A 26,449-nucleotide genomic window follows, 5' to 3' on the forward strand; every position below is an offset into this window, starting at 1 on the left:
TTATTTATTTATTTATTTAAAAAAATTTCATGCCTACATATAAACCAATTTTATCTGTAGGGATGGAAACAATTTTTTCGTAGGATCCAAAAAAAGTTCATTAAACAATTTCTCGTAGGATCGAAAAAAAGTTCTTTAGTTCCCTTTTATTTAATGATGAAGAAACATCTTATAAAAGAAACAAAAATGATAAACAAGCATAGAAGGTTAATAACTTCCATTTTCTCCTTAATTCCTTGTATCCTATTTCGCCACAAACAAACAATAGGTTAATGAAAAGTGAAGGAGAAACGTTAAAGACTAATTGTATTGGTAATTTTGAAAAATATTTCATAGAAACTAATAATAAATAATTTATATATTTTAGGAATAAAGAAATAGATATATTAAAAAAATTAAAACATAATAATAATAAAAAATTATTTGATTAGATATTCATAAAAAATTATTAGAAATAAAAATAAAATTCACTAATGGTCAACCTAGAAGATATTTAAGAAAAAAAACTGAAATAGTTGAATATAAAATATAAAATTGAAAATGAAATCAACCCACTTGTTGCGCCGAACCTGGGATCTGGCAAGTAGCAACTAGCAAGGTCTACCAATGCACGCGCCACCTCTTCCAGTTTCCACTATTCCCTTCCAAACCCTAATTTTACTCCAATTCTCCGTTTCACATTTGCAATTTTTGATTCCAAGACACCCCAAAATATAAATTATTAGGAGCATATACGTTTTTGCTTTCTTTTTTGCTGTTGCCCTTCCTGTGTTGCATAACACAACCTATTCTTTTACCACTGTGATACCCATTTGATTACTAAGCAAAATACAACTACTTTCTCAGTTTAATTGAGTTCATTTACAGTTCTTTGCATCAAATTTTGATTTTGAATTGGTGAGTGTTTTTGTTCTGTTATGAGTGATGATGGCACTCGAATCTTGGGTTCTCAGTCACCAAGTGTTCACCTCCAGTTCCAGATTGTTTTACCCTGCGCATGAGAATCGGCGAAAGAGCTTACCAATCAAAGTTTTGGGTAGAAACACTAGATACCCATTTCCCTTTGTGCCCAATTGTGTTGCTCCATCCACTTTTGCAAGGCTTCAGGCTTCAAGTTTTGGAACAGATGCCAAGTTACTAGATAGAACTAAGTTGAGGTGTTTAGGTAGTAGCAGCGATTGTTTGAGCGATAGAAATGCCGTTTCCAAAGCCAATTTGAACTTTATACAGGAATTGTTAAAGAGGGGAATCATCCTGGCTGCAACTGTTTGTGGGGTATTGGTGTTTGGATGTTCACGAGTTTTCGCCGTTGAAGGGGTTGCGAATGCAGGATATGGTGTTTTTGGACAGAGCATTCTTTTGCTTACGAATACATGGCCTAAAGTGTTGCAAGTTCTTCGTATATTTAAGGAGCAAGGTTTGGTGCTGGCAGTGCTTTTGGGCCTTTCAGCTTTTTTCTCGATGGCAGAGACTTCAATCACTACACTTTGGCCTTGGAAGGTATCTATCTATCTTGTTTATGTTATCCTCCTTTTTCTGAATGATAATTTATGTTACATGAAAGTAGGAGCTATGCCTAGGAAACAAAAACTCTTTTTTGTACCGCCATTATTCAGTATAGGCCTATTAAATAATTATATGGGAGCTGACCAAAATATTGTTGCCAGCCTTGATTGGATGGTGACATTGCTGACAGCGAAATTTGTTTTGATATCCAATTGCTGAAAGTTTCTCATTTTTGAAGAAATGAAGTTTGGATCTAGCATGAGTTCATACTGACCAGAAATTCATCTGCCATCTACCTGAGTGCAACACCAAGATTTCTTGTGCTAATTATGCAGAATTTATGAATGACTAAAAGTTAGGGATTTCATAACTGATGTATATGTTAGGGAGGAAATTAAATTTTGTTGATTTAAGGATCAACTACTAGTCTACTATATTTGCTTTTCTTTTCAAAAATGTTTTTTGTTCCTTTAACATGCTTGCAGATTTTGCACATCAGATTTATTATTTACTATGATTAATTTAGCTGATTAAAGTTTGAACCTGGAATTCTAATATCTGTTGATGACAATGTGTAAGGTTCGTGAGTTGGCCGAAAAGGAGCCTGAAAATGGCGTCTTCAGACTACTCCGAAGTGATGTTACTCGGTTCCTTACAACAATACTTATTGGCACAACGTATTCTCCTTGCATTGATCTTATTATTGAAAATTTTCCTTTTTTTTCGGTGTAGAATGTTTCTCATGCTAGTGTTTTGTTGTATGCAGGGTGGTCAATATTGGGGCAACTGCTCTGGTCACTGAAGCAGCAACTGCTATGTTTGGTGAAGCTGGTATCAGTGCAGCAACAGGAGTGATGACTGTATGGTTTGATTTTCTTGCTCAAATGTTAAAATTCTACTGTTTCTAGGACATCAAAACATGCTTAAAGGGCTTATGCATTGATTTGATTATCTAAAATTCAGATGCACTAGACCACTTGATTATTATTCATTTGGAACATTGAATCTTTCAGTATATCAACATGCTGCCCATTAAACTTGCAAACTCCTGATGTGGTGGGAACAAGAATTTGACATGTAAAGCTTGCTAGCTTTATCACCAATTTGTGAAAAAGGTGCCTTAGCTAACTTTTGAGTAAGATAGAAGGGGGGGATCCGTTATTTGAATTTGTACATTTAAAAGCTGTCCATAGACAGAAGTTTAGACAACATTATAGGATATAGGATATACCTGCCTTATTTTATGTTATATTTGTTATAGGATTTACAATAGAATTATAAATTATCTTTTCAATCAGATAGATTGCATCAAATTGATCACAGAACAGTGCATATGGTGTGCAAGTTTGTATGCTTTCTTATAATTTTTTTCTCATATATCTGATTTCTTTTTTCTCTTTGTAATCAAACAAGGTTGCCATTTTGCTTCTCACTGAAATCACTCCAAAAAGCATAGCTGTTCATAATGCCACAGAAGTGGCTCGGTTTGTGGTAAGTTGTAAATTTCTTGCCTGTTCTTTTATAATATTTAGGAACAGAAATGATGCTGCTGATTAGTCATTTTTGTTTATTTTTTCACGCATCATTCATATTTACATGATATTTCTGCCTCAACTTCTTTTGTAACAAATATTGATATTGATCCTAATGCCTGTAGGTCAGGCCAGTGGCATGGCTTTCCTTGGTGTTGTACCCTGTAGGAAGAATTGTTACCTATCTTTCAATGGGGATGCTGAAATTGCTTGGCCTAAAAGGAAGAAGGTCTGCTGAAAAGATTGCCAGAGATTAATCTTCTTTTATCATATTATATCTATTTCTTTTGCTTCTTTATAGATGTTTTGTGAAATCTAATTTTAATCTGATACTAACTAAATCTTAGTTCCTTCATCTTAAGGATGGTGCTCTTATATTTTCTCCCATGCTCCATGATAACTGTTCATTTCCTAAGGTCGAGGTTTTCCTAAATGTTATGATAAAGAGAACAAATGGGGAAATGAAATTTTTTTATTAATTATGAGGGGTTTATATGCTGTAGATGGTTGATAACAGTTCTTCTGTTTTTTGGTTTCTAATTTGGTTGAATGATGTAGCACAAGGCAGTAACTGTTTTTTTTCCCTTTATGTATTGTTGAACCTGGTTTGAAAGAGCAACTGTGGTTTTCCATCTTAATATTCTTGTTGATGGGACATATTCTTGTTGATTTTTTTGAAATTTAACACTGAAGTCATTGCTTACTTTACCAGTGAGCCATATGTAACTGAAGATGAGCTAAAATTGATGCTAAGAGGTGCAGAATTAAGTGGGGCAATAGAGGAGGAAGAACAGGTAATGAATATTGGGTTTAATATTCTAATAATATCATTATATATTTGTCTTCAAAATGTTTTGCCTTTTCTCTCATTTATAGAAAATAAAAATTCCTTTTTCTAAAGTTTTCCAAACATTGATATTGTTTATTGTAATAAAAAATACTAAATTAGTTAAAAAAAATGAACTAATGTTTTTGAAAAAAAAAATTATTATTGAGTCATATGAATTCAAAAAAGTTTATTTTTTACTAGGAATTTCGTTATTGGTCCGTTTTAAGTTTATACTTTGTAATATTTGAAAAAACTGCTAGAACTACTCCTTTAAGAAAAAGAAAAATATAGAAACTAATAATTCGAAATCCAATTTTGAATTGAGATTCGAATTAAACATTGATTGATGTTGTTCAAAAATTACAACAATTCAGTTTGAGTTTTTATGTTGTAAGGAAAAAGATAATAGGTAACAAATAATAATTTTGTTTATTTTGATAGCATTTGAAATGAAATATTGTATTACGTTTTTTATAAAAGAAAAACTTTTTTCCAATAGAAGCAAGCTAGGGAAAAGGAGTCTTGAGACTTGCGTTTGATTCTAAATTCTAAGCATTAGTAGGTTTGTTCTAAAAAGTGCTGTATGTAAATATTTTTGTCTCAGATTCAAGTAGTGAAAAGTAATCAATAAATTAGCATAAATAAATTTTCAATTTTTCGTATGGAAATGAACCCCCATCATATTTTCTAATAATGATGTATGTTACTCTATTGTCATGCTTCTTTATAACACTTGCAAAAGCCTTATCTTCATTGATTGTTATAGATATTTTAATCCATTTTTATTTCTGTCAAAATTTAAACATCTCTCACACATATATAATATATTGCAGGATATGATTGAAAATGTGTTAGAGATAAAAGACACACATGTCAGAGAAGTTATGACGCCTCTTGTTGATGTTGTTGCAATTGATGCAAGTTCAAGCCTGGTAGACTTTCATCACTTGTGGGTCACACATCAGTACTCAAGGTATTTGAAGATTTCCTGATTTCAAATTTACAATGACTTTACTTTTCCAATGTGCTAACTAGATCATGAAGCGTTTCCTAGAGTACCTGTTTTTGAGCAACGTGTTGATAATATAATGGGTATAGCTTATGCAATGGATCTGCTGGATTATGTTCAAAAGGTTAGGAGATTTTACTCATCATGTTTATTGAGTTACTAGTGCTTTACTTGTCAATTATATCCCCCAATCTCATAGTCTGCAGAATTATAATCTGTTTGATTTTGAAGGGTGAGTTGCTAGAAAGTACTACAGTTGGAGATATGGCTCACAAGCCTGCTTATTTTGTACCTGGTAACTTTTTTTCATCATTCATCTTGAGATTACCTATGTTCACCCGTATTCATGCAATGCAATGTAGCCATAGTACATATAAAACATTATTTATTTTACCTGATGACTATAATTGGGCCAGCTATGCTAGGTGAGGAACAACAAAAAAGCAGCAATACTCTATTAGATCTATTGTCAGACTTTTTTTACATTTAGCATTATGTTAATCTAAATTGCTGGTGCATTAAAGCAAGTTTTTTATTCACCCATTGCATTGTCATCTCTGCTGTGTTGATTGTGTTGCTCCATATATTTCAGTGCATTTTCAGAATAGATTCTGGAAGCTCTGAATTGTCATTCTGACCAATTCAGCATTTATTTTAAAATATAAACATGCTAATATGCTATCTTTGTTTCATCAAGATATCCTTTTTTTGTTGATAAATTTCGAAATATCTTTAATTCCCTGTTATAAACTTATAATACAAACACACCAATTGGAAGGGTAGCAGGGGAATGTTCAACAATTTGGCTTTCTGTCATGTGCTAGTATTTTATGATGAATTATTCCTTAATGTATGGACAAAGAATTGAGCAGCAGCTGACTTGCTATGTCTTGACTAAACTTAATTATCACAATCCCTGATTTTCTCCTATTGAAATTGAATTGTTAAACTGGTTGATTTGTCTGGGATAGGAATACATCTATATCTTTTAACTTGGTGCAGAATGTTAATAAATTGTTATTACTGATTTGCAGATTCAATGTCTGTTTGGAATCTTCTTAGAGAGTTCAGAATCAGGAAGGTTCACATGGCAGTTGTTCTTAATGAGTATGGTGGAACTGTGGGGGTATGTGCACACCAGTCCAGAATACAACCAACTTGGATCTTTTTGTCTGACATAAATGTGAATATAAATCTGTAAATTTATGATTTGTTGGTGATATATACACTGCTAATTACAACCATTGACCCAAAAAGAAGTATACAAAGATATCAATTTGAACATGCTATTCCTATTTGTTTAGTTTCTTTCAAAATATTTTCCAATTATTTATCAACTTCTTTTTTATGCTAATTTGAAATAAAAGCTAACAGAATCAACATTGAGATCATTCCTGTCATTGTGAACCATTGCAAGAATATTCATAAATAATCCGGTAGAAATATTAGTTTTATACATGTCTAACTGTGCTACAGCTGTACTCTTGTAATATGTTGTGCTATACACTGTGTCTTGTGCTCTAATATAATTTAATTATTTTTTCTCTTACTTTACAGATCCAAAATCGTTGTAATAAAACCAAAAGTCTTTCTGGTTACAAGGCAGGCTATTCTGATTTACTAAATGTTCTTATTTACCCACTATTTTCATCTTCCACTTGCCTTTATCTTTCCTAGTTCTTGTTACAATTAAGTTTGAATATCTAATGGCAGTGTTTCTTCGATTCTTTGAGTTCATTTTTTAAATGATTTTATGGTCCACCCTTCCACACACCTGTTGCATTTAGCATAGACTGGGTGTAGACATAAATCGCTTTTATTGATAGCTAAATCGAGAGAGGTTTACGTCTTCGGACAGTTTATTAGATTGTAACTAGACTCTCCAAGTCTTCTGAAATCCATTCCTTGTAATCTGCTTATAAGTTCTAACAATTTTCAGTTTATCAAATATAAATGTCTTATTGATATTGCCATCTAACAGATTGTAACTCTTGAAGATGTTGTTGAGGAAATTGTTGGTGAAATCTTTGATGAAAATGACTCAAAGGTAAATGCTTGTGCTTAATCTTTACTTTGTTTCTTTTAAATATATTTTTAAATAACTGAAAGTGAAGCATATATTGAATTCCTCCATCTTTACTCTGTTTCACCCAAATAAAGAAACAAAGGATCTTTTTTATTCTGCACTCTTTGTTCAACAACAGTTTTGTGTGGAATATTTATTTGACCTGACTGCATAATCTTTGTATACCTTTCTCGGTTATTTTTATTGTCTAAGAACTATCAACAATTTAGATGCTGACAAATCTACTGTTTAATGGCTACTGGTGGTGCTTTGCTAAAAGTCCAGCTTGTGTTTTAGGCTATCTATTTTCATGGCTTCAGATTTATATAATTCAAATCAGTTAAAAAGTTTCACGTTTTTTCAAGTAATACAACATGAACGAACTTTATAGTGTAAATTAACAGAATTTCCAGAAGTATAGAAAGAGGTCAAACTATTGAGATGGATCTGTTTTTATTTGAGGAATGTGGGTTTACGATGTTATTTCATAACTAGGAAGTCTTGTTTGGTATAAATAAATAAAAGTAAATAAATTGTTCTTGGCCATGTTCAATGTTCAAATACAAACTCTTCAAAGCATCATAGTGTAAATATGAGTACGAAATTAAAGTAAATGAGAGGGTAAGCAGTAATGATGTGTAAACGTGATAATAATGCATGTAAGTACAAGAAAGGTTCTGGGAAGATGTCAAGATAGAATTCAACTTTGTTAGCAAAACAGAGATCAGTATACAATTTAAGCTAGGTTTGATTCTGAGGTTGCATGTAATTCTACACATAATTTCTGGGTAACTGATAAAAACTAACTCAGACTGAAGATAGAAAATGATTTGTATGCTGAATACTAACACTCAAAAGTCTCAAACTACTGATATCAGTCGGATATCACATCAATACTATCCATAACATGGACTTGAAGAGGAACGTTGAACACAAATTATGAAAAGAAATACAGATAGTTCCATACAAATTATAGTCCAGCCTAGTAGATTATTTATCAACATCTTAACCTTTTTGATAAACAAAATGCAGCAAAAAAATCTCTTTTGGGAGTTGTAAGTGGGCATTCTAGATTTGATTGTGTTAAATAATTTCATTTAGTATATTATTCGTGTTAGGATGCCCTCAGTAGCCAGAGTGCAAGTTCTGCCAGGAAGAAAAAACAAAATTATACATTCTGTTCAATTCTATCATTCCTATAAGTTTAGTGTACATTGCTTACTCTTAATGTTTAACTGTTCAAGTCATTGTCTCTAACAGCAGTAGGACATTAATGCACTTTGAATTTAGATATTATCGCCTAATTATGCATTTGATTGTTGATGACTATAACTATTTGTTTGCTAATTTTTCATTTAAGAACGTTTTTACATTCTGTCCTGGTGATTCCTACAGGAGGAGATACAGAAAAAAACTGGCTACATAGTAATGCGAGCTGAGGGTGTTTTTGATGTGGATGCAAACACTTCCATTGATCAGCTCTCTGAAGATTTGAACATCAAGATGCCAGAGGTTTACCCCTTTTTTTACATGCAACTGGCATATTTGTCTTCTCATGACCCTGCTTATTTGACTGGAGCTAGTGTGACTTTCTTAGTTGCACTATCTAGTCAGTTTATTCTTAAAAGGGAAAAAAATCCAAGATCACAATTAGTAGTATAGTAATAATTAAGTTGTTCATGAATTTGCTCTTCAGAGTCATTTTAGACCCATCTTTGCATCTCAAATAGGCATCCGCTCCATTGGATTTCAAATAGGCATCATGCCAACACATTTCTTATGCTAGCTTGTTATTTCTACACAAGTTGTGGACTAAATTGGGAAAATGTGCAACTGAGAAATTTATGCTGATAACTACTGTTGGGTTTCATGAATCCTGGGGTTTAGATTTGAGTTGAGACACCATGATCTCATTTGAATTAATTTTGCTTACAATTCATATTGCTAAGTCTGATGAAGACTTTCAGGCCTCCTGATACGTAGGTGACATCTGCTATTTCAGGGTCACCAATATGAGACGGTATCAGGCTTTGTGTGTGAAGCATTTGGATACATTCCAAGGACAGGTGAGTGCATCAAAGTAGTTCTTGAAAGGGAAGATGAAGATGATAACAATGAGTCCAATGCTGACCAGCAAGATCAGAAGGAGAAGAACCAGATTTTCAAACTTGAGGTAATCAATCTGTTGCTATCTTAAATTGCCACTCAAGGTAGTCCTATTGATTTTTGCATATATCAGTCCAAAGTTGAAGAGAATGGATGGTTAGGACTTTGCACATAAATTACATCAGCAAGTATAATGATAGCATAACACAACTACAGTATACTTGCATAAGTTGCATGTACCATTTTTTAGTATTATCACTCTACGATTACTCAAGCTACACTAAAGATGTCAATGTGATTTTCCTCAAAAAGCTTGTTCAACAAGTTTGTGCTTTGATTTCTGGTTTTTGAGCATATGGTCAGTGAAGCAATGTCAGAGGACTTGGTATATTGTTACCCTATCAATTCTACGGCTTTTCCATTTTGTAGGGTTCTATGTTGTCACGAGATTGGAATTATATTTTTCATAATCCTTGCTATTTTTTAACTTGTGTGAGCCACATTCATAGGGTTTCAAATTAAATGTTTTTATTTTTGGCAATCTGTATGAAGTAATAAACTGAATCTAGAGCTTCTCCTTAGCCTCCCCCATCCCCTTTGTCTCTGGAATAGAAAACACGCAGCTTCTTTGTCTTTGGTGCAGATACTAGCTGGAAATGCCAGAAAGGTGAGCGCTGTTCGGTTTGAACGCATAAATAATAATGATGAAATGTTGGAGACTAAAGTAACTCGCATGGTCCCCAAAATCATGAAAAGAAAATGGAGCAGTGATGAGAACTCGGACAATGATGCAGAATATGACGGAGATACATTTGCAAAGAGACCACAGGATGACATTCCTAGTGAATATTTAGTTGATCAGGAAAATTCTAACAGAGGTTAAGTTTGTTCGTTCTTCATATTTTTCTCCTTTCTTTATACCTGGCATGCTTTGGTGCCATTTTTGCAACAGCCTATGAGATGGAAAAATTGAGATACATGTACAAAATGAGAAGCAATGAGTTCAAGCATGTAAAACCTTGCAAAAGACGAATTAGAGGCATCTTTGCTAACGAAAGTCTTTAAAGATTTGGTGTAATAAAGATGTCAGGTTTGATCAAAACCATAACCATTTTTCCCAACCCCCTCTCTTAACACATATACACACTAGCTTAGCACTGCTGAAACACACAAATTTACTTGTGTTTCTTCACAAATTTGATGGAATAAATTAGAAACAATTTTCACTTCCTGGGAAAGAATCTGTCGCCAGATTAACCAGTTGGAAATAGATGTCTTTATCTGTACACCAAAATTTAATCCTTATCAATTAATGAACTTCAAATTTGTACTTTATTCAATCCTATTTTACTCTTTTCTTTTTTTGAAGCAATCCTACTTCACTCTTAACCCCCGCTTGTAATTCTTTATTTATAAAATATTCAAGGAACACATTTTTGTATAAAAATATATTAGAAAATAGCATTTTTTTCATTATGGTGTTATTTGTTTGAATATTTTTATTTTAGAAGTAAATTTGAAACGGAGCTTAATATAAAATTCATAACATAACGTAGTCAAATGTGCCTTTAGGGGACAAACAGATCGACCCAGGAAACAACAACCAAACATGTATTCAAATTTCGTTTGACACCTTTAAAAGCAAATTTAGGCAGTATGAAAGGTTCTTAGTGTTTGAATTTGTAGACATGTACCATGATTGTTCTTTCAATGTTTTCCTCAAAATGTATAAATGTGTACAAGCATAGTGAATTTTTCTTCTATAATTTTTATTTACCTTTAAATATGTGTGCGTTTTTAAATTAAATTCGAAGGAGACATGATTCAATTCCTTTGCTAATGATGCTCGAGCTAAAAAAATCATTTTTCTTGGTAAGTGGAGAAAGGAAAACAGAAGAAACTACAACCGAGGGAATTGAACTTAACCCTCCACGGCATAAGCTATCAATTCATTCAGCATATACAGAAGAAATTGAGATATCATCAGTAAAGTTTTTGAGAATCTCAAATAACAACTAATAATAATTATTGGCCTAATATATTCAATTAATTGAGTTAGATCTCTTACCTAAGAAATAAATATGATATGTATCATTGAATGCATGAAAATCATTTAAATGAAATTCATTTTAAATTATGATTAAAAAACTTATGCATTTCTGTAAAAAAACAAAAAAAAAACTTATAAATAAGTACTGTAAAATAAAAATTTGAGCGTCAAATGTTAATAATTATATTGATTATTATATGTAAGTATAGATGTACCCTTACTCCTTAATGACGAATTAACATTGAAATATAAATAGAAACAATATGGGTGTTGTTGACTTCTGAAACTAATATTTTATCTGTTCACAACACAGGGATGCAAACCTTATGTGGCAAAGGTTGGCCCTCTTCCCTTTCTTGCACGTGTTGTTAATCTTACATGTTATGCTCCCTCTTCAGCCTTTACACTTCGTTTTTAGGTCAGAAATGTATTTAAACAGTGAGTCACAACTTCACATGAATTATATGTCTAACTTTTCATTCTAACAAGGAGATATATATATACTATGCATTAAAATTCGTTTTTCAATATTTCTTTTGTTTATATAATAAAAACTCAGTATAACTAACCCCTAAAATTCTCAGGATTAGTGTACAGACTACAAGTGAGACAAATCAACTTATTGTACTCATGTTTCATTTATTGGTATGCCTTTTGTTTCTCCCAATATTAGGTGAACAAAACAAATATGTAGACCCAAATAGATAGATGTTCATGTACCAAAAATATCCATAGACACTCATGTACTGTCAATCTATACGGATATACCTAAAGAAAGAAAAGTATAGATGTGGTATGAGATATTATGTGACAAGAAAAAAGATAAAGAGAAATAAAGAGTGTCAATATTTACAGTGAGTGAGCGTTTACATATCTATATTCTACATATGCAACATCTTACTATCCTAGCATGCATACTAAATAGGCAATACAAAGGCTTAAATTTTATTGAATTTACTTTAGATTAAAAACCCTATCGTGACTTAAGCTCTTTTTTTTAGTTTTAGGCATTATTTTTTATATATTTTTAATACATGATTTAAATTTTGGATATTTTAATGGTTTTAAAATATATCGTAAGTCACGTAATCTTCGTCCTGCGTTAGAATTAACGTAGCTCGCGTAAGTGTTGAACAGAAAGTCTAACCTGTTTATTATGCAGCCCAAAGTGGTCCTAAAATATTGTCATCTACAGTCCACACCATCGTAAAAAAAATGAAATACTAAAGAGAAAAAACTTAGAGAAATAAAATAATATAAAATGAATGTACCAAAAAGACATTGGTCCAGCTAATCTTGGGCTCCATTATCTTAAGCAAGTTGTGGAATTCGAGTTTTGTGAATGAAAAAAAAAGCATGATTAACAAAAAAAAATTCACTAAAAATAGTCAATCAAGTTTTTTTACAAAAAAATTAATAAAGTTGATGAATACTTCACATCAATGCAATCCAAGAAATATAACATGAATGTGATACTGAATTTTTTTTTAATCCTCTCCCGTGGTTTAAATCAGTTTTGGGCTTAATTTTACAAGATGAGCTGCAATCCAAGAAAAGAGAAACCCAAACACACACAATTAAGTGTTGTGGTTTTCTATTCTAGCTACAATTAAGTTGCATCCCAATTTACTGCTCCATTTGCGGATCTTGGGATTTATTCCAGAAAAATGGGTGCAATTCAGCTGTAACCTTAGTGACATATTTACATATCATGACAAGAAGATTCATTCAAGAGAGTCGCTCTCCCTTTATTGGCATGCATTTTAATTTCTTTCATTCATAATTTCCTCTTTTAAGTTGACATACTTGGTCAATTATTCGGTGCTATCATGGTAGTGAAAAATATGATAACGACAACGCTGGAAAAAGGACTATGTGATCAAAAGCCGATGTACAATACACGAAATTCTTTGAATAAAATCCCTTGCGAACCTACAAACTTGATTGGATCAATATGAACATTTATGCATTATTTGAATCCTAAAAATGTTCACTACACGCACATTATACATCACTGGTAGCACGTGTTTTTGGACCACTTTTTCAAAATATTTGAGTAAAGTAGACAAGGTTGGCCATAGGTATACGTAGCTTGTGTATGAAGAGTGGGTGTGTTTGAAACATTGGGGCAGGGAAAGGTTGTGACGTAACGGAACCATTAATATGTATGTACCGTTAATGATTCTCATCTTGTTTGCAACCACATTTATAAGTAGTAGTGTTGTTTAAGAAGTAGTAGTATTTTTCTTCTTCTGTTTTTTTTTTTTTTTTTGTCTTCGAAGAAATCACTAAAGACTCGTTCAAATAAAAGTAGACAGTAAGGATATAGTTATGGCAACTTTACACAGATAGTAACAACTACTACCTTGTCTTTCTAATGAAAATAGTAAAAAAATACTTAAAGCAATTAAATGGCAAGATTTTCATATAATTTTGACAAATTTATATTATGGGATATTATAATTGCACAACCCTAATTATACAAAGTGTGTTTTGAAGATGCAACTCAGCCGAAAATCTCTCCCTTATTAAGCTTCTATCCACCCACGTTAAACATATAGCTTACTAGAGTGTCATAGTATTTGCAAGTCACCACTAATTCCTCCCTAAACAATTATTGAACTCCTCCATCACTCTCCAATCCACCACAACTATAAATCCCTTTGACCCATTATATTCCCAGTGAGCAAATATTATGTTAGATTATCATCGATAAGTTCAGTTTCTTCCATTAAATCTAGAAAAAGTTATGTCATCCCATAAAGAAAGCTAAATGGATAACAACATTATACAGAATATTATCAAAGCTAACGCACTATATATCAAGCTAAACAAAATAAACTTGTTATAGTTGAAAAGAATATTCAGGCGACTTTGTAGAACAAACTCACGATTATATTTGACTAGTAAAACATTTGATCTCTATATAAAGATTAAGCATGTCTTTGGAGTGACGGTGGGTTTTTGGTTTTTAAATATAATTTTTAAAATAAAATGTGTTTAATAAAAATGGAGTTCAAATAGTTTTTAATATATTTTCAAAACATTTTTTCACTTATTTTTAAAATCAAGAAAAGGTATTGTGAATTTGATTTTTAATTTTAAACAAAAGCACACATTTTTTCCATATTTGTAAATGATATTTTTTGTTGTTATTATCACTATTATTATCATTGTCATTGTGACCGTCATCACTACACGATCATTGTCACCATCATTACTGACTGCCATCATCACAATCATTAACATTGTTATCACCACCCCCATTATTGATTTATATAAAATAACAAAATATATATATTAAATTTTTAAATAACAAATAAAATGTAACACAAACTATTTTATTTATTTATTTTCACTTAATTATTTTATATATTTTTATTGTACAAATCTACACAAATCAACAATAGATCACACTCATATCACATTTGTATTAAATATTAAATGAAAATTTAGAATAATAAACTTATTCAAACAATTATAAAACTATAAAAATTAAATATGAAAAATCAAAATTGAGAAACTAAAATCATACATACATAAACTAAAACATGGGAGAACTAAGATCACAATTAAGCATAACAAAAACCACTTCGATCGAGTATTGGCCACAAATCAAGGTTTGAGTTTGACCACCCGAAAGGATAAGATTAAGGAGTTGTTGCCTTTCATTTGATACCCCTCCCTGAGGTAGGGTCTAACTAAGTATATAACAAATATAAAAATGAAGTGCCAAATCTGCATCAACAACAAGATCACAAAATAAAACTGTTGGGGATGTTGTGGACCCTCCCAGAAATTCGAGGGGCCTATGTTTACCATGACAAAGAACACAACTCAATGAGTGTGCTGTGTGCATACATGGTGTGGACCTTCCACCAAGTTGGTTGTGTGACTGATTTATTTATGCAACTTTTTTATATTTAAAGAAGATGTGGCATGGTCCTATCTGTGGTTGTGTTGTGTTCCCTCCCAAACAAATTGAAATGCAAAATGTTTGTTCCATTCTTTCGCCACAACCAACCCTTTAATCCTTAGCCTCTTTCCAAGGCCTGTATTTTCCCTCCCTTGGTCCCCGCTTTACAAGATTTGAGTTTCTGAATCTCAAGGATCTTATCCAATGGCACACATTCCACTTGGGTCCATATCTTTATCTATTTTTTAATTCCTTAATGATTATTTTGATATATACTGTACCTTTTAATTTATGGATTTTTTTTTTCAATTTAATGAACAGGGAATGTTTGGATGAATTTTTTATAAGATTTTTCATGTTCAATGTACCTTAAACATTTTTCTTACACTTTAAAGAATATCAAAGAAAACTAAACTCTAACCATATACAAAAAAAAAAAAAAAAAAAAGGAAAAAAAAACCACCTTTGTGTGACTCAACCTAGGATATACGCATGACAAACATTGCCGACCTTGATGTGCAGTTGAAGAGTTGAAGTACTAAATTTAGCACGTTGGATTTTCCGAATTATTATTAATTATTATTTTTATTTTGTGAAAAGAAAAAGAGGGTGATTCTAGTAATTGGGGTAGTTCCAAGCAGTTATAGTCCTCGAATATTAAGCAAAATATTTTGCCTCAAGTATGTGACTATTCAACATCTGTGATTTTCTAGAAAGTTTTAAATTTTAAAGGAAATAAAAACTGCAGAGTCACCACTTTAGTTTAGAGTGTGTGTTAGGGGTCACCATATTTGATTTTGCAAAAGAGCAGAGAGAGAACCATAAATGGTGTCTTTGCTACTCTCTGTATTCTGAGCCTTTTCTAAAGCATTTCTCTGTTTGATTTTTGGATTAGGATGACACAGCTCTCTGAATGTACGTGAAGGTTCTTGTAGTGGGAGAAAAAGTTTGGTGTGGAATGAGCAAAAGTTGAAAAAGTTCCATTGTTGAAACATTTGCAGCACTGTTTATCTCCTGCTCTTTGATGGGTGTGCAGCTTTTGAAGATCTTGTTTTTATTTATTTGCTCTTTTTTTATTCTTTGGGGTTTGGATAGTCGTTTGAGATTATACCAACTTTTCTTTATTTTGCAAAAAAATTGGACCTTTAGTCACCAATGTTGAAATGTCAGTGCCCGGTTTTTAATTTGCAAATGCTAATTCGTTTTCTTGTAATCATTTGTTCTGTTGCGACTTTCTAATGGTGTCTGTGATTAATATGTGGATATTTCTGAGCGTGTTTCGTGCTCGTTTCCATATTAGGAGCAAGACCCATTTCTGGGCTGCATTAAAGTTACTTCCTTTTTTGGGTGATGACAGAGAAAATTGAGGAAAATATAATGCACTGTGGAGTGTTTTCCTATTCTAAGACTTTATCACTCTTCCTGTCTTGTTAGGTTTTTTTATAATATTTGATTCTTGGAATAGGGCGCCTTTTTGCACAAGAGCATCACCTTTTTTTTTTGTTTCTGTTGGATTTGTGGAATCTCTTCCTCAGAATTTGTACACTTTTTTTTTTGGTTTTGGTTGTTCAGTCAATTGTCATGGTATATTAGGTTTTCAATTTTGTTTTGTAAGATTGGGACTCTGGTTTTTTTGTACCCAATATATGTCTTGTGCTGAATCTTTGTGATGTGGTTTTGTTGTGTTTCTTTGTGCTTGTTTTGTGAGCAGTATTCACTAAATTTTGTTTACACTTGCTGGACTTTTTGCAGTAACAAGATAAGAATTATGGATTCTCCCTACACAAGTATAGTCTTTGATAAAATTCAGAAATTTGAGCCAGAGAATGCTAGAAAGATAATTGGCTATCTCTTCTTTCAAGGCCATGGAGAACAAGAAATGGCTAAATTGGCTTCATGCCCTGACTATTTCATCCGTGAAGTGGCAGTTCAGGCTAGAAAGGAACTCCAAAGGTTGGCTGCTAAACCAGATATGCTTGCAATGTCACTTACTGTAAACCCTCAGCATGGTTTAAGTGATTTATCAGTAATCTCCCCTAGAACTCCTACTTCACCAAACTTTCAGGTGCCTCCTCCCTATTGGGATCCACAATCTGCTGGCAATGTCAATCCGGACTTTATGGGAATGAATTACTTGGATTCTATTGTAGAACTTCAGAAGCAGACACAGATGCTTACTTTGGAGAATCAAATAGATGCTGTAAAAACTGGGACTGGAGGGATTGCCAATGATTACTATGGCTTAGATGCTTCTGCTGCCAATTTGGGTGGAAAAGCTGGGAGAAGGTTTTCTGAATTTCCAATGAAGATATGTCACTATTTCAACAAAGGATTCTGTAAGCATGGAACTAGCTGCAGATTCTATCATGGGCAAGTTGTCCCTGAGAATTTCTCTCAGATGTATGGAAATGATGCTATTAGTGAGGATCAGGTGATTTCACCGGGGTCACTGGCACAGTTAGAGTCTGAAATTATTGAGCTCCTAAGAACAAAAGGTGGTCCAATGTCAATTGCTTCCCTGCCAATGGCATACTACGATAAATATAAAAAGGTACTGCAAGCAGATGGTTATTTAACCGAGAGCCAGAGGCATGGTAAGTCTGGCTATAGTTTGACGAAGCTTCTTGCACGACTGAACAATAGTATTCGGCTAATAGGCAGGTAAAGTCTTATGATTTTTATTTTTTTTTGCATTTATTATTTATTTAGTGTTTGATGTTTGTTACTCTAATTTTGCTTTTCTCGTGGTTGATTTACAGACCTCATGGACAGCATTCAGTGGTTCTGGCAGAAGATGCTCCCACACAAATGCAAAAGGGAGATTTTGCTCGAAATATCAGTGCTTCACGGCAAATATATCTGACGTTCCCAGCTGACAGCACTTTCACAGAGGATGATGTCTCAAACTACTTCAAGTATATTACATCTTTTGTTGTTAAAGTGCATGTTCCCACTTCTTTGCAGTTAATTATTTGCGTTAATGAACTGAATTTTATATATTTCCTTTGTAGCACATTTGGACCTGTTGCAGATGTCAGAATTCCTAACCAGCAGAGAAGGATGTTTGGATTTGTGACATTTGTTCATTCAGAAACTGTCAAAACTGTTTTGGATAAGGGCAATCCCCATTGTGTTCGGGGTTCTCGGGTGCTTGTGAAACCTTACCAGGAGAAGGCAAAGGTTAATGAAAGGTGAATTCCCTTTCTTTTCCTTCCGATTTCTTTTTTTTATTGGAAGTTCTTGTAGTTTTATGGTTTGAAATTCTCATTTATTCCTGTAAATGTAGTTATTTTAAGTTAATATTGTAAAATAAAAGCTTATAGTTTTTAGTTTGAAATGACTACATAATTGTCATCAATATTGCTAGAGTTGGCATAATTTGATGAAAATTTATTCCTTGCTGTTGATTGCTCGATTCCCTTGTTCTTAGTTCTTCCTCCTTGTTCTCCCCTTTCCATTTATTGAAAAAAAAGAGGGCAAGAGACAAAGGATGAAATCCATGTGTCTAATTTACACAATCTTTTAATTATAATGAGTCATAAATACAATAAATAATGGTTACCCTAATTTACATAAATACACACAGTTCCCTAATTACAATATTTGCATAATTTCTAACATATTTACATAGTCTCTCATACTGTCCATCAAGCTATAGTTTATAAATCATATGCACCAAGTTTATCACATATATAACTAATTGTGTTTGGTCATCATGAAATATTGGATCTTAGGCAATATGGAGCTGCCTGATTGTCACATACATGTGTCATTTGTGCAACTTCCCAAACCTCAATTCTTTGAGCTTCTATTTTAGTCACATTAGTTCACAAGTAGCTAGGGCCATGGCTTAACATTCTGCTTATGCATTGGATCTTGCAACAACACTCTTATTTTTCCTAGAAATCATGGTATCACCAATAAGAATGCAGTAGCCAGAAGTGATACCCTGTCAGTAGGGAGAGCCTGCTCAATCTGCAACGGAATATCCCCCAACTCTAATGTGTCTTTTTCGTCTTACAGGAGAAGTTTTCTTAGAGCTTCTTCAATATATTGTAGGATGCAAATTGCTGCATCTAGTGTCCTTCACAGGGAGGATTAAGTATTTGACTTACCACATTGACTGTAAAAGAGATATCTAGATGAGTAATAGTGAGTTAGTTCAGTCTTCTAACCAATGGCTCACCCTAAATGGTAGAAGCTTGGCATTAGGATCCATAGGAGTGTCTGCAGGTTTAGCATCCATCAACCTTGTCTCCTCTAAGATATCCATTGCATTCTTCCTTTGGGAAATGACAATACCATTCTTGGATTTTGCCACCTCTATTCCCAAGAAATATTGAACCTTGCTAAGATCTTGTCCAAAATGTAGAAAGAGATGTTGCTTTACATGTACAATACAATAATGTTGTTGTCAACATACACAACCAAGTAAATCAATCCTGTGACTGAATAGCAAGTGCATTGTTTGAAGTGTCAAAACTAGTCTGCTCTGTCTCTCTCTATTCTTTAAATGCAAAGTAAGATGGACAAATGTAGTATCTTGAATTGGTATTTACATCTTAAGAAATCTTAAGGGCTTCTGCTTATATACCTTTTGGTAAAATTCTCTTAAACATTGTTAATGTCTTATTTTCCCCATAATAATTTCAGTGTGCATTTCAATTTGGATGCAGGAAGTACACAGATAGAATTGAGCACCCTGTTTGTTATTCACCACACTATGTAGATATCGACACTGAACTTAACTCAAGTACGACATTATCTAGTTTATAACCTAAATTATTTCTTATGGTTAACAATTAACTTCCCAATGATTGGTTTTCTCATCCAAGTTATTTAATGATCTGCTTTCTTTCTGTTCCCATTTGTGGGAGAAGCCTTTGTACAATCTAATGCATAATTATAATTTATTTAGTTCCAAGAAGTTTTGGGAACCATATATCCATTAGGAGACAGCTACAACTAATCGAAGAGGAAGAGCAGGGGCGATCCCTGGAACTTAAGAAGAGAAGTCTTGCACAGCTGCCGTTTGCCCAAAAATATTTCTTCAGTTCACCTCATTTTGGCTTCTCCATGGATGAGTCAAGGATTTCAGATGGTGTGTAATAATATAGATTGCATTTCTGTTTATCAAGTTTCAGTATGTTCTAACTATCCTTCTGTGTTATATTGATTGAAATAATTTCTCATGCAGATCACTTCAATTTCCAGCCTGCAGAAGAATCTTTCAGTTTTCCACTGCATGCCAAATCCAGGCATACAGACTCCAATTACTCTGATGAGGACAGGTATGCATCGATTTCTAATAGGCTTCTCTCCCTCTCACATTCTACTTCCTACCTGTTTTGTATGCATTAGGCTTAATTGTACTTTTTGTTTCTCTACTATGGTCGCTGGGATTTTGTTCCCCTAATAAATTTTTGATTGAATTTAATCCTTCAGTTTTTTGTTATTATAATCAAGTCCTTTCCTATAAGTTTTCTTTTTATCTAAAACTCTCAAATTCTCAACTTTTCTTTGAAAATCTCTATGAACCAGATCCGTTAAACCATTTTAAATAATCTTTTGTTCAAAACCAAGCAATTGAGACATTATTTTAAATCATCTTTTGATCCCAAATTTTTCTCTTTGAAACCTCAACATTGTACACTATAAAATCTTACACATTTTATCAAAATTTTGTATTGTGAACCTTTGAAGTCATTTTCTATCTCATTCATTTTAAATCTCTAGTTATTTGAGTTGTAAATAACTATTTGAGGGTTTTATGTAAATAGAATTGATGGAAGGATTTGATTGTAACCATTCTAATATATCTCTATACCATAGCCAAACCGGTAAACCCCATAAACAATTGTTCCTTTGTGGTATACTGTCATCTGCTAAAAAGATTTGTAAAACCCCAAGTTTTCTTTCATTATCTTGGCTGTAGTAGAACACTCGTTTTGTCAAGTAGCAAATATGAGACATAGTAAAAGTTACCTCTGCATGTTTACAATTTCTGTGTGGATGATATTATTTGTTTGCAAACATGTAGTTTTGCTGCTATACTTTTCCTGAAATATTATCTTGACTATGGATAATGTTATTTATTTACTTTTTAATTTTTATCCAGCAATCAAGGACTCAATCTCCCGGACAGTCCATTCGCATTTCCACTAGATAGTGGGATGTAAACAGTCATAGTTTCAGATACATATACAAGAAATATAGAGTTCACAAACAGAACCAGGCCAATGGTAGCAGCTTTCTTTTGATACACAATTCTTCTATTGAAATATTTCTCAATTAGTGCAGCAATTTTGTCAAAATTCCAGCTAGTACATATGCTGAAGAACAGACACTGGAAGAATTCCTCTTGACAATTGGAATTGGTGGCATTAACAAAAGTTTAATGATACATGTAAGAAGGTTATAGCTTTTAGTTACAGACAGGTGGCAAAAGGTTTGAATTTTAGATCATATAGTTATGAGTTTTATTCATGAAGCCATTAGTGGATGAAAAGAACTAGGTATATTATTGTCCAGTTTTAATTAGATTGAAGGAGCTCTTAGAATCCGTGTCTATCTTTTGAGGAACTAATTTCTCACTGTGAACCGCTTTAATAATGATTTATAGCAAGTCCATTATATGTGTATTTTGTATTCTTTAACGCCCAACTTTGTCATTGTAAAAAAACTAAGTTATCTTAGTGCCAGAAGGTTAAGGGAGGGTAGGGTCATTTGTACTCAGTCTTACCCTTGCATATGCAAAGTGGATGTTTTCGGATTTAAATCCATCCATAACCAACTAGTTACCAACCTGCAACTTTACCGTTGTGTCACAGTCTGTCATTATCCTTGAAAAAAATGTGTGAAGCTCTTTGGAGTCAGTAATCAAAATGTTTTGGTTGGAAACACCTTAATGCTACCCTCAAAGGCAAAATTACTTTCTTTGTTTAATTTATTCGCTCCTTGAAGTCCAAATTTGTTTAACTTTAAATTTTTTCATTTAGTTTATTGTAGGAAATTTTTGGCAGCTATATTAAGACATATATCACATGTAGTACTGGGACAATTTTGGATAAAACAAGATTGTTTCGATCTTGAATAGGTCCAATGGGAAGTGAATGTGGTGGGTCTTCATTGACAAAGACATTAATTAATACGATCATTATTGGAAAGTGACATTCATGCAATATAAAATTAGCCTTCAGAATTTACTTTCAATTATTTTTATGGGCAAATTTAGTAGTTAGTTTTTGTGGGACTTTCCCTCACTCTTCTTTTTTTCACCATAGAACTAACCTTATAACTCCTAATTTACTTTCAAGTTACTAATAGTAAATAATAATTACCCCAAAAAATGTAATGTGATTATCAAGGAAGTTTAGTTTAATTGGTTGAAAAAAATTTGTGAGTTGTTGTAAACCTTTGGTATTTGTTTACAAATTAAAAAAAAATGTATTTGGTTTTAATGATTGCAAAAGCAGTATTAATCCTTCTAAGAAAATGATAGCCAGTTTATGAGTAGGGTTACCAAACTATAAATACATATAGTGAGTTGTGCTAAAGTAGAATCTTGAATTATTGTTTAGCATTGTCATGTTTCCGGGTTGAATTTTTCTCCCTTTAAACCGCTTTGTTTCCCCACATAACTTTCTATCTCAAAAAGAGAAAGTATATTATCGTTTATAATGCTAATGCTAGATACCAAGCTTGATTGTTTTAGCTTGCTTTTGCATCATCAATAACTGTTCAATTTTCTTCATGTAATTTTCGCTGGGAAAATATGCTTAACGAATGAGGTATTACATGATTTAGGCTAGCAGGACCAAGATGACTGAAATATATGAGAAGTATGAAGCTTATACAGAGACTATTATTCATTGTGTATATACGATAAGAACAATATTAGTCACAATTCACAAACGAAACTTTATACAGCTAACAGGCGAGATAAAGTTTGGAAGATGGTAAAAAATAAACCAAAATCACTTTTAGTCATTGAAGAGGAAACAATCATTAAATAAAGCTTGCCAGAGCATCATCGTCCATTCCATTGCAAGCAACATGACAAAAGTTATAAGAGCCAGAAAACAATTTTTAATTTGTTAATATTTGGATGGCAATTTATTTAAACGTGTACCTATATTGAAAATAATGTTTAATGTAATGAACCTTAATTTAAACCTGTCTCTTGCATCATCTGCTATTCCAGTGAAATCGTAATTTCAAAAAATTAATCCATTTCCAAGCATGTGCTAATAATTTCTCGTCATTTCTTCCCTGTAATCATCCAAAAAGTATCTTCCATATCCAGTTCATGATGCGGATACCTTTGTTTTTATCACAATAAAAATATCAATTTCTAACATGAATCTACCCATGTTTGATTATAAGAATGTCCTTTATTCATTCTTCAGAGAATACACGACTGAAAGATGAAAGTGATATATTACACCAACTCAACATAAACCAAGCAACCCCCTCCACCTCCCCAAAAATAAATAAATCCAGAAGATAGAATTCAATTACTAGTACTGAAGATAATATGAATGTTATTTCAACTCATACATGTGATACAAATGGCCGCGGGGTGACAAAAATTATGTATAGGTCTGCTAAGGTGATTTGGTAACAGAAGCCCTACTGATCTCAGATACACAAAAGAATGAAAACAGTAAAAAGATGTATCTACACAAACACATCATTGAAGGTAAAAAGGAAACATGATAGTAGCGATGACAGAATCCATAAGCTGGATCTTAAGAGTTAAAATTGATACAGCTTCTTCAATTTATACCAATAAAAGTTTGCAACATTGTCCACAACCTGCAATAGGTTAGAGACTTATGGTTAATAACAGCATACTTAATGTATTAATTATTAACTAACAAACAAGCTCACCTTAGGGTGACAAATTGCACTGTGATGTGTTCTGCTTTTCAGCCACAAGCACAGCAATAATAAACTTCACAAAAGTAGTTGGGCAGCTTCTGCTGAGAATCAGACACTGATGCTTGAGTGTGTCATGAAATCATGTGCAGCCAGTGCCAAATAGCCAACTAAACTCTAATTATTGAGCTTCAGCCCAATGCAGACCATCAAGAAAACTTTATAGCAACATGTTGCATGACAATAATATTACAACAGATTCTTCTTCCAGTATTCATGCAAGTTGACTGATACAAACTTGATTCTGATCTGTCACATTTTTCTTTCATATTTCTCAGCAAACTTTTTAAGTAATAATCTCTGACGAAATGCCAAATATTTATCTAAACTAGTTCCAGCCCACTGTTGGCAAAAGCATTCATCAGTTGGAACTAGAGATCCAAGTGGAAATGGTCCTTTTGGAGCTTTCTTTAGGGAAACCAAGAACCTATGACGAGGACGAATTCTCTGGTCTAAAGATAAGCTAAGATACATCGGGTATTTGGTCAAGGATTGCACCTCATTGTTAAGTTCATTAACCAAGTACAAATATTTGGGCTTTAGATTCTCCTCTAAGGACAGAGATAGCACCTGCAGGCACAGTAGTCAACATTAACAAGAGATACACACTGTTCTTCACATTATAAGAAGTATGAATCCAAAATATACAAAAATATACAGCAATATCATATCATTATTATATTTTCCTAGTTCTATTTGTGCAAATGTAGGGCATCCTACAAAAACAGCATCAATTGGAAAGGAGGAATGGAAATTTGGAACAGTAAAACAGAATAATTTTCATAAATTAATAATGAGGCAAATACATGCAAAATGACCTGTGTTAGGCTAGTCAAAACTTTCAAGATGTCTGAATTTTTCATTCCTATGCTCCTTAGGAAATTTATTCTTGGAAGTAATCCATCATCTATGCTGTAATGGAGAAGTTGGGGATGTTTTGTCACCATTTTCACAATGCTATCTCTGGGTGCACCCAACTCTTTGGTAAGAAACATACAACGAGTATTCCATGAAATGTCAATTCTCTGCACAAGAATCTGGGGACTAAGCTGAATGACCTTACCCAAATCTTTTTCCTTGATGCCAACTTCCTCAATTAAATAACTAACTGTAGGTTTTAACGAATTCTCAACACTATAAGAAAACAAGGATGGTGCAGCAGCAATGATTTGCCCTATTCTAGAATTAGGTATGCCCAGGCCCCTCAAGAAAGCAACATGAGACTTCAAATTGTTCTCCACTGTATACTCAAGAATTTGTGGTTGCCTCAAAAGGATTCTTCTTACATCTCTTTGTTTAACACCAATACTCAACAAGTATTCTAACCTCTCCTGTGCAGAACACACATTAATTTGAAGTGATTGCATGCGTCTCTCATACATTTGGACAAAGTGTGATTCCTTCATTCCAAAAGTGCTTAAGTAATCAAGAAGTGGTAACCATTTCACATCCAAAGGAATCTCCTCAGACAACTGCGGATATTTTTTATCCTTTACATTTCTACTATGCTGCAACTTGAAAAAAGAAAGATAAATAAACATAACGTTCAAGAGCACCACAAGTACATTAAATGGCACAATTTGACAGTTCACGGCTTACTGTATCACGATTTGGTAGCTTTCCACTCTCATTTCTTTGTAAGGTTGCCACTCTCTCACTTCTAGGCAATCTAATGCTTTGTTCATTGTCAAAAGATCTCAAACCCCACTCCCGTTCCTGTTGTCTATCGTTTCCTGCACAAGCAAGATTCTGAATATTCAACTTCCCCCCTTAAAACTAATAATCAATATAACATTTTCAAGCATACCTTTAGTTGTCTTTGACTTAAATCTCTTGTTATTAACATCTAAGTTAGCAGGCTCAGAAAATTCCTCCTGCACACATGTTCCACAATGAAAGGGAAAATTAACAAATAAAGAAGCAATCATCATCAATATCAAATTTCAACAGAGATAATTAAACATTCCTCAGTTTTGTTACATTTGACTAATGAAACAATTCAAATGCATAATTAAAAAACCAACTTCACCTATCAATTGAATTAGATATTCATCCTAGAATTTAAAGAAAACTTTTGACCACAGACAGTGAAATCACAAAGCTCACATCAGAAAGCCAATCATCATCGTCATCCTCGTTGTCGTCGTCGTCCAATTCTTCATCGTCTTCGTCGCTATCGTACAGCGACAGTGCCTCTCCATACTTTGACTTCCTGTTGCTCTTGAGAATCCTCGGATTGGAATGTGCTGCAAGTTTCACCAAATTCTTCAACCTCGCAGAACCCAAACGCTCTCTCTCCAAAATCCAAAATTGAGAACAAAAACTCGAAGGAGTCGAAAAGTATAGCATTGGATTATAAGGATAGAGAGGCATAACAGCCGCCATTGTTGGAGAGAGAAACAGAAAAAGAATATACTCCAAAACCCTAATAATCAGAATCTCTGCACTCCCAGAGGTTTATCTTCTTTCTATCTGAAACGGTGTCGTTTTTACTTA

General features: G+C 33.1%; 3 protein-coding genes across 7 annotated transcripts; 2 read left to right on the plus strand and 1 right to left on the minus strand.

Annotated features, from left to right (window-relative positions):
- Positions 1-531: 531 nt before the first annotated feature.
- On the plus strand, positions 532-10,155 carry LOC114384299 (DUF21 domain-containing protein At1g55930, chloroplastic-like). Of its 2 annotated transcripts, XM_028343958.1 has the most exons (15): positions 532-1,500; positions 2,086-2,183; positions 2,273-2,366; positions 2,920-2,997; positions 3,164-3,267; positions 3,751-3,832; positions 4,701-4,840; positions 4,922-5,000; positions 5,108-5,171; positions 5,911-6,002; positions 6,434-6,478; positions 6,858-6,923; positions 8,337-8,453; positions 8,944-9,114; positions 9,691-10,155. In XM_028343958.1, exons 1-15 carry the CDS (start codon positions 925-927, stop codon positions 9,928-9,930), a joined length of 2,046 nt encoding a protein of 681 aa, XP_028199759.1. In that variant the 5' UTR covers positions 532-924; the 3' UTR covers positions 9,931-10,155. The 2 variants fall into 2 exon arrangements, with proteins under 2 accessions (XP_028199759.1, XP_028199760.1); XM_028343959.1 differs by lacking the exon at positions 6,434-6,478 and having other exon boundaries at positions 533-1,500.
- Positions 10,156-15,530: 5,375 nt separating this feature from the next.
- On the plus strand, positions 15,531-21,866 carry LOC114385485 (zinc finger CCCH domain-containing protein 18-like). 3 transcript variants are annotated; one of them, XM_028345593.1, is made up of 9 exons: positions 15,531-15,548; positions 15,909-16,041; positions 16,766-17,674; positions 17,773-17,928; positions 18,025-18,204; positions 19,690-19,766; positions 19,932-20,114; positions 20,211-20,304; positions 21,132-21,866. In XM_028345593.1, the coding sequence occupies exons 3-9, from the start codon at positions 16,782-16,784 to the stop codon at positions 21,190-21,192; spliced, it is 1,644 nt and encodes a 547-aa protein (XP_028201394.1). In that variant the 5' UTR covers positions 15,531-15,548; positions 15,909-16,041; positions 16,766-16,781; the 3' UTR covers positions 21,193-21,866. The 3 variants fall into 3 exon arrangements, with proteins under 3 accessions (XP_028201394.1, XP_028201393.1, XP_028201395.1); XM_028345592.1 differs by lacking the exon at positions 15,531-15,548 and adding an exon at positions 15,596-15,693; XM_028345594.1 differs by lacking the exon at positions 15,531-15,548 and having other exon boundaries at positions 15,711-16,041; positions 16,766-16,966; positions 17,054-17,674.
- A 1,640-nt stretch (positions 21,867-23,506) lies between these two features.
- LOC114385308 (transcription termination factor MTERF9, chloroplastic-like) lies at positions 23,507-26,413 on the minus strand. Of its 2 annotated transcripts, none has more exons than XM_028345327.1 (6): positions 26,060-26,413; positions 25,761-25,827; positions 25,553-25,686; positions 24,772-25,461; positions 23,906-24,523; positions 23,507-23,830 (listed from the first exon to the last, which is right to left on the minus strand). In XM_028345327.1, the coding sequence occupies exons 1-5, from the start codon at positions 26,336-26,338 to the stop codon at positions 24,206-24,208; spliced, it is 1,488 nt and encodes a 495-aa protein (XP_028201128.1). In that variant the 5' UTR covers positions 26,339-26,413; the 3' UTR covers positions 23,507-23,830; positions 23,906-24,205. The 2 variants fall into 2 exon arrangements, with proteins under 2 accessions (XP_028201128.1, XP_028201126.1); XM_028345325.1 differs by having other exon boundaries at positions 24,772-25,467.
- Between the last annotated feature and the right edge of the window lie 36 nt (positions 26,414-26,449).

The sequence above is a fragment of the Glycine soja genome, chromosome 14 (genome assembly GCF_004193775.1).
Source record: "Glycine soja cultivar W05 chromosome 14, ASM419377v2, whole genome shotgun sequence".
Taxonomy (NCBI): domain Eukaryota; kingdom Viridiplantae; phylum Streptophyta; class Magnoliopsida; order Fabales; family Fabaceae; genus Glycine; species Glycine soja.